The sequence below is a fragment of the Sinocyclocheilus rhinocerous genome, unplaced genomic scaffold (genome assembly GCF_001515625.1).
Source record: "Sinocyclocheilus rhinocerous isolate Xijiao unplaced genomic scaffold, SAMN03320098_v1.1 scaffold659, whole genome shotgun sequence".
Lineage (NCBI taxonomy): Eukaryota > Metazoa > Chordata > Actinopteri > Cypriniformes > Cyprinidae > Sinocyclocheilus > Sinocyclocheilus rhinocerous.
The window spans coordinates 1,947,661-1,956,188 of record NW_015652995.1 but is presented as its reverse complement, the minus strand read 5'-3'; the positions used below and the strand labels follow the sequence as shown (position 1 = coordinate 1,956,188).

At 35.7% G+C, this 8,528-nt stretch overlaps 1 protein-coding gene and 1 pseudogene across 1 annotated transcript in view; both read left to right on the top strand.

Annotated features, from left to right (window-relative positions):
• The window catches only part of LOC107715194 (mucosa-associated lymphoid tissue lymphoma translocation protein 1-like), a 21,068-nt pseudogene extending 17,916 nt beyond the window's left edge, over window positions 1-3,152 (top strand).
• A 1,293-nt stretch (window positions 3,153-4,445) lies between these two features.
• Window positions 4,446-8,528, top strand: part of LOC107715193 (FERM domain-containing protein 5-like) — a 115,487-nt gene continuing 111,404 nt past the window's right edge. The window contains exon 1 of the mRNA XM_016521250.1: window positions 4,446-4,767. Within this exon, the coding sequence (XP_016376736.1) occupies window positions 4,666-4,767 (102 nt within the window). The 5' untranslated portion in view covers window positions 4,446-4,665. The remainder of the gene's footprint in view (window positions 4,768-8,528) is intronic.

Genomic DNA, 8,528 nt, shown 5'->3' with positions numbered 1-8,528 from the left:
TCAGTGGCAAATCCTTTAAATATGAAAGCGTACTTACAGGCTGTGAGTCAGCATTATTTGTCAGCATCATAGACTGTGGTCAGCATGCGCGCCGAAGGGGAAACAGGGGAACTGAATTCACCGGAACACCGGCATTGTAGGCTACTCTCCCAGGATCAGGAAACAGTCCTCCATAAAATGTGCTGCACACATCTGAATATTTGGGTTGAACTGTTCTGGAACAGTGTTGTAAATACAACTTAACCACTGATTTCTAGTCCTGTCCTCTTTTGGAAGGCCAAGTATTTTCGCTTTCGCAACGAAACACACAGCGTCTTCACAACATGGCGGCGGCGGTGGCAGCAACAATAAAGTTACGCCTTTTTTCTTTGCATGAACATTTGGGCGGTGTTATGCAAATCTTCCCACACAGTGACGTAGACATGTGGGGGCATGTTTAAACGAGCCGTTTTAGGAGGGCGTGGACGAGTCTTAACTTTTATAAAGAATATCTCTTTGGGTTTGAGACTTTAGTCTTTGCAACTGTAGGGATCTTATCTATTCACGAACAGCTTGTAACTCCAAAGAGAAAGGAAAACTTGAAATCGCATCATATGACCCCTTTAACAACTGTCATTTGAATATGAGAACAGCCCCATTTTGTTGATTTGAGCAGAACATGTATTCTGACATGTTTTAAACACGCTTGCATGTACCAGCTTGTACAGTATTGCTATATTGACTATAGGGTTGGCAAGATATTCTAATATTTTGAAAGAAATACCTTATTAGGCTGCTGCATTTGTTTGATCAAAAATACAGTAAAAATAGTAATATTGTGAAATATTATTGCAATTTAAAATAATTAATAATCTATTTTATATTTTAATATATTAACATTTCTTATTATTATCAATGTTGAAAACAGTTGCGCTGCTTAATTTAAATCTTTGAATACATCAGTTATCTTACTTTTGCACAACATCAGTAATAAATATAATAGTTATACTTATCACACTTATAATAATCTAATACTTTATGGTCTCTGTTATGTGTGTTTCCTTTTTTCCCATTAAGTAAATTGGTGTTTTTCTCAGTTCTTCCTTGCCGAAGGTCTCTGGACTTTCAGTACTGTGGTGTTAAGGTGGAGCTGAGTTTCTCTGCCCTGTTCTCCAATGTCCTGGTTGTGTTTGCTACAGTGAGGAACTCAAGCGCTATGGCCCAGGACTGCACTCTGATTCTTGAGAGTGAACCAGTAAGTCACAGCTTTTCATGTCCTCTTTCGCTGACATAACCACATACACACGCATACACGAGGGGGATATAAGAGTCAGGACGGAAAAGGAAAGAGGGTTGATTTCATAGTGTTTTGTACTTGAATTTGCTTCTTAAAGTTTCCCAAACTCATGAATGTATTATGGAGGAGGTTCATGCAGTGGCATTGAACATTAAAGCAAATAATAAAACAAAACAATTTTCACTCCCTTCCTGAGTCTGTTCTAGACAAAATATGTCTTATATTTTGTATTAAGCATTGCTCACCAACTCTCTCCAGTTGTAAAAGATTTTGCATAATTCATAACCGGTGTTATTTCAGGATTATTTGTATAATATTGTAGTATTTATTCATTTTTAATTAGATTTTTTAGATTTGAATTTGAATTTTAGCTTATGTTTTTAGTAATTGTATGTGCATTTTTTCATTATTTTTATTTATCTTTTATTTTTTAGTACTTTTGGTACTAAAGTGTAAAGTGTAGTAATTTTATGGACCCATAATGGGTGTGTGTATTCATATTAAAACAAGCAAACCTGAATGCTCTCAAAAGCTCAAATATATTTGTTTTGAATAGGCAAGTCAGTTTAAAATATAGCAAGATTTTAGGAAATTTTTCCTCTGATATACTATGTATTTAGCTACATTTTTATTTTCACAATAGATTACACATTTAATATTTAACATAAAAAATGTGATGCTCTACTGCAAATGTGAAGTTTAGGAAGTTCAGCATAAAGAAAGTAGGATGAAAACAAAACTGTGGATCTACTGACCTCCAGGGGTGAAAACATGTAATACGTCCTTGGGTATATTAACAGTTCGACATTCACTTTACCCTTATGGTACCTGCTTGTTCGATTACAATTTAAGTGGTGATGTGTTTTTGTTTTTAGCAAATGCAGGACATTTTCTCAGGTTCTGGTCGATCAGAAGAAATGGACAGTTTGCTTGTGAACAGTGGTGAAACTCCTGACTGCACCCTCAGATTATGTTGCCTTCAAAGACTTCAGGTACATTTAAGGAGTTTTTGTCTTTGGAAAGAAAAATAGTGTTATAGAACTGAAATGCATTTTAAAACATTGAGAACTGAAACACACATGATCAATTTAAAACAGTTGATTTGCAACTGGTAGATCACAGATAATAATAATAGGACAGCATATAATATGCAACTGATAAAATGCAACTTACTAAAAAGTAAAAGGGTTGTGAACTTGTAAAATAAAAAATGAAATAAAAGAACAAAACTATGCAAGGTAAAAGAAGACTACATTAAATATAAGTTGGAACAAGGATAAACAATGTTTTTGTGTTGACCACAAAGTATTTGGTGTGGTGGGACATTGAAAAACTAAACATATATGATATGATATTATATTATATTGTGCTATATTGTGTTATATTGTATTATGTTATATTATACTCATATATTTAAAGTTTTATTGCAGGAATATCATTGTTGCTGTTGAGAACCACTGATATAGTATAATGCATTATATGTGGAAGTCAGAAATACTGTTCAGAGACATTAAAGAATTGAAATGTATTCAAACTTCCTAGGGATCTCTGGTGATCAAAGTGACACTGCACTACACCCACACACAAACTAAAGAACGTCTCACTGAGAGCAAACAGCTGGACATAGGCAGGCCTCTCATTGCCTCCTGCAAGCTGAATCAGATGAGGCCAGTGGACAGGAGACAAGAGAGCCGTGTCCATACTGTGGACCACATGTCCAACATAAGATATCCTCATCATCAGAACCATCCTCGACCTGGTCGGCCCTACACACGCAAGGCTGAGAACCGATTACAGAGTTCAGCCAAATCCACCTCCATGAGCAGCAATGAACCAGAGGAGAATGATGAAAATGACTAATGAATTCACTATGTGATGCTGCGTCCCTATACACACACACAGTAAGGCATTGTTTTGATGCAACAAAGGATTTTTCTTACATTAATTGTTTACTTTTTGCTTACTAATTACCAGTTGCGATACAGTAAATGTGTGTGTGTGTGTGAGAGAGAGCAACGAAAGGAAGATGTTCTCATGCAAATGTAGAAATATTTATACAAATTATTTGCAAATCAAATTAAGTGTAATTTTCTTATATAACCAATAAAGTACTACTTCTGTAGTTTTCCTGTGTGATGAAATTTCATATTCAAATGCAGTTATTGACATTAAGATATTCTATATTCATAGAAAAATGAATAATAGAAGATACAGCTACATTTCTATGATTTGTTTTATGAAAATATGGAAAATCAGGAGGTATTTTGGATTAGGCCATAAATTCTTTTTTATTTTAACAATTAATATTTACAGGTATTTTAAATTTAAGTCATATCACATTTACAGATAATTTAAAATTAAGGTTGCATGAAACTTAAATGCATAAAATTATAGATTAAATTGATGCAAAATGTTAATTCAAAAAGATATGTATGTAAAAGATATGTTAAACGATATGTTTATTCAAAAAGATTACCTTTTTTATTCAATACCAGAAGAACACAGACAAAAGATATATACAGTAACATTAATACATTAATATTATAGTCACATTATATTTTATATTCATTTACTTTTACATTAGTGCATTTTCAGTGTTTTTTTGTTTGTTTTCATTTATGTGAAAATATGATTAATTTAGATTAATTTATTAAATGAGAAATTTTAGCAAAAAAATACAAAAATGTCATTAAAAAAAGAAAGAAATCCTGAACATGCCAATATAATTTTCTAAATCATTTAAAAAGTAATTTGAATAGATATTTAAACACATTAGTAGCCTAAATGTTTCATTTTCATGTATATCTTTTCGATACATGTTTAGCCAGGCATATGCAATATTTTGTAAGATACTTCTTTGATGTTGTTATTGATAGGCTAGGCTACTAAGTCATTCTGCCAAATGAAGAAAAAAAATATTGCTCCAGGAAATTAATCGGAGTATAGAGTATTCCTTACAACCTTACTACTACCTTTGTCCATCATCTTATTGGACAACAATAACCTCCAAATACTCAGCAGCACCCCGATCTTTCATTGTCCATTTCAAACGCGTCCTTATTGGGAGATCTTAACCATTGGCTCGAAGGAGTGTCAATCAGCTTCTGTGGTCCCGCCCTCTTGCTCAAATATCAAGCGGTGAATGGTCAACAGTCGGGCTGCTACTGTCTGCTCGTAACCACAGCGACTTAATCTGGACCTGGATGCGTGCTGGAGGAACCTGTTCGCAATAACAGAAAATAAAACACTCACCCGAACATCTGATCAAAGATGCTGTCGGCTTCGGTTAACACGTTTCACCTGGGCGACCGGAGAGTTTGGTCGATGTGACATTGCTTGAGCTTTTTGTTCTGGTCCCGGACGCAGAGCAGCGATCGCGCTTTGAGAAGATGTTGAGTCGGCTGATGAGTGGCAGCGTCAGAAACCTGGAGCGAGAATACTTGTGTACGGTCAGGCTGCTGGATGATACGGAGTATACCTGCACCATTCAGGTCAGTTCTCACCAGCGGCACCTGTGCTGCCGAAAATCAGCGATCAGCAGACCTTTTGTTGCAGGCTGGGAGAAGCGTGCGCAGTGGGTTTTAATAGCAGGTGCCAGCAGCATCCCCCCTAAAACCAGCTCCTTAGAAAATCCTGCAACGCCCGTTTGATTAGGAAGAGTCTTCGCTTGTAAAGGCAGTTCAGATTATGTTTGGTCTCAGATTGTTTTTGGATGGAGTGGGCTTGTTTTGCTCTGGATTCCCATCAATCAGAACACAACACTGAAGTGCTGCTGCTGCTATACTGGAATGTAAATGTTGTAGTTAGCATCTGGTTTGTTTATTTAAATAGCTTTGCGTATTTTAAACTAGCAATTTCTTCTCTATAAGCACTTTTTTTTTCGACCCATAACGGGTGACTTCAGGATGTTTTAGGAGCATCCATGGTGATGTTTTGGTGTAAAGGAACAGTGCACCCAAAACTAAAAAGTCTTTTGGCTTTTTTTCTGATATGTAACAAAAGGATATGTTAATGACAGCTTCAGGGAAAAAAGAAAAAGAAAAAAAAAAACACATTGAAAACAAATGCATTCTGCGCACCACGGATGGCAGATTTTTCATTTTCGGGTGAATAGTTCCTTTAACTTTTGCATGGGCATCACATGTAGCACTCTTGGATTGGGTGTCTGTAGTAAACATGTCAGGACCGACTCTAGAGAATCAATATATTCAATGCACGTGTCCCCTTAACAGTTTATTGTAAAAATCGACGCGTTTCAAAAAGGCGGGGCATAGAGGAGAAACAATAATGTACAGTATGTGGAAAATAATGTTTTTTTTACTTTAAACCGCATAAACACATTTCATTACACCAAATACACAAAATAATGTTCTTTTTAGCAACATCATGTGACCCCTTTTAATAAACCAATCAGCTTGAATTACCAAAATCTGTTTTTTACTTTAAAATGTACTGATAATCACCATAATGATACAGGTTGTAAACCAGAAAGCCACTTGATGAATCAGAGTTCACTGTACATAAAACATGACAAATTCTCACATATAGATACAAACAAAGACAAAACACCATGAGGGTAACATACATGACACTAAATAATGCAACTAAATAACAAAAACGTAACAAAAATGCCCTAAGGTACATTACGGTACAAAAATAAGAAGACAGGTTTTTTTAGTATTACATGTTATTTTTTTTTACACTTTTAGGGGAAGGTAACCAGTTAACAGGTTTTTACTTTAGCATATAATCTCTTCCTATAAAAAAACGTTTTTTAAAGTAAAAAAAAATATTATTTTAATGATTTTTTTGGTAAAAATATATATATTTTTCTCAATTGGCCATTTAACAACTAACAATTAATAAATGTCGGTCTTGCCAATAAATGCGCACTGTTTTCAAATATTTAAAATATAATTATTGGGCTATATTATATATTATATCATTTTTTTAAATTAAAAATGAAATCCAACATGTTGAATTTAGGATGTGTACATCATATTTGCTCTCATTAAATTATATTATAAATATGTTGGTATTGTATCATGCATTATTGTGCTTTCTAAAAAATATTATCAGCATCAGCACTACTAAGTAAATAGTAAAAGTTATTCTATGGTATTTGTGAGTGCTAATTGTAGCCGGGCTGTGCGTGTCTGTAGAGAGTGCCAGGCAGGGAGGTGAGCAGCAGGGCTGATATGGAGCTGGAGTCGGTCCAGTGCAGCCAGCAGCAGGTGTGCCGTGTGCAGCAATGCTGTGTTGTTTGGCACGGTGACGTAATGGAGGAGAGACTGTGACAGAGCAGCCTGCCAGCTTTCTCTCTCTCTCTCTCTCTCTCTCTCTCTCTGTGGCCGGGGAATAATCCAAACTCTCTAGCTTGGCAGCAGAGGTTGAGAGTGCACAGTCATTGTTTAACGTCCTTTCTGCCCTCCGCTGGTCCCTATATACTGGTTTCAGGCCTGCCAGCTAGGCCTCAGGGTTCCAGGACACCTAGACCGGGGAAAGAGCAAGTGAAAGGCTGAACTAGGTCACCCTTTTATTCTCTCCCTCACTCCCTCCCTCTTTACCCCAAATATCTTGTTCCCACTATGCTGAGATTCACTCACTCCAGGAAGTGCTTTCATCACCAGCAGATAGTTTCCTTTAAAGCTCCCCAGTGGCTTCAGACCTGCTTGTGAATTGGCCTAGCTTGCGTTTTTCGTTTGACGATCACCAAACACACTGTTCGTGTGTCGTAGCAGCTTGGTGGAAATTTGGTTCCCTTAACATGTTGCTAATGTGCTTTACAACACGCAACTCCTGTTTCGATGCCGGAATGATTGTGAAACTGAAGGTGTGATATGCGGAAATCTGTAAGACACCGTTAAATGTGTTAAGTGTAGCACGTTGCAGCTAATGTGAAACTCAGAAATGCGGCTGTACAAACTTTGTAATGAGTTTATTTGTGTTACAAATCTCCTGTACTCGGGCTACATTTTAAAGGGATAGTTCACCTGAAAATGAATAAAATTCTTATACTCATCCTCATGTCTTTCTTAAAACATTTCATTTTCTGTTTTCTGTCAAGTCCATCAGAATGTTTCCATACAGTGAAAGCGAATGGTGACCAGGGGTTGTCAGATTTAAAAAATGACAATAAAGCACCTTAAAAGTACCATGACAATAATTCTCTTGTACTACGTTCCAAGAAAGACGATATCGGAAAAAAGCTGGCATTGCACATTTTTCTGTTATATACAGTATATGAAACAGAAATTTTCACCAGATGACATGAATAGCTATATTTGGAAATAATTATTATTAGAAATTGAAAAATGAGTATAACCATACCATTTACCATTTTTCAGTAAAAGTGTATAAAGGTGTAAAAAAAAAACTTTCCACTTGAATTTTCATAGGCATTATTTCCACTATTTATGACTTGTTCATTATGACTATAAAATTGGAATGATTTTTGTTGTGATTATTATTAAATAAAAATATTAAACAAAATAAGAATTATATTGCAATTTTGTAAATGGAAATATTTGATAAAAAAATCATAGTGTAACTGTACAATTTCAGTATTAATATTTATGTCTTAAAGGGGTCATATGATGCGATTTCTATTTTTCCTTTTCTTTAGTGTGTTATGTAGCTATTTGTGCACATATAAGATCTACAGAGTTACAAAGCTCAAAGTCTCCCACAAAAGGATTTATTCTATCTAAAAGAGAAGGCTGATCAAGACTGGGCTAAAACGCCTCATTCAGACACGCCCCCACACATCTCTACGTCACGATGTGGAAATATTTGCGTAATGCCGCCCAAATGTTCATGCAAAGAAAGAAGGCGTGGTTTCAGGAACCGCAGTAGTGTTGATGCAGCCATGTCAGGGAGATGCTGTGTGTTTCTGTGCGAAAGCAAAAGCACTTTATTTAGCCTTCCGAAAGTAAATGCAATGAGGAATAGGGCTGTCAAAATGGCTGAAAAACGAAATTCGAATTTTTTACTTCAAGGCACAATATGTAAGATTTTTTTATTAAAATATCCAACAACCACTAGAACAGTGTTATATATTTTGCTGACTTGTGTACTTACATTATCCCAAATGTTTCGAAGAATGTTTAAATCCAGAGAAATAAGCAATTTTAACTAGTGACACGGAGCGTGTCCATAGTGTCATTGTGTCGCCTGCCAATGACGTCATAACCCCTCGATTTCCGGTTTTGTTTTGTAGAAAACATGGAAAAACCAAAGACGCTTTAATATG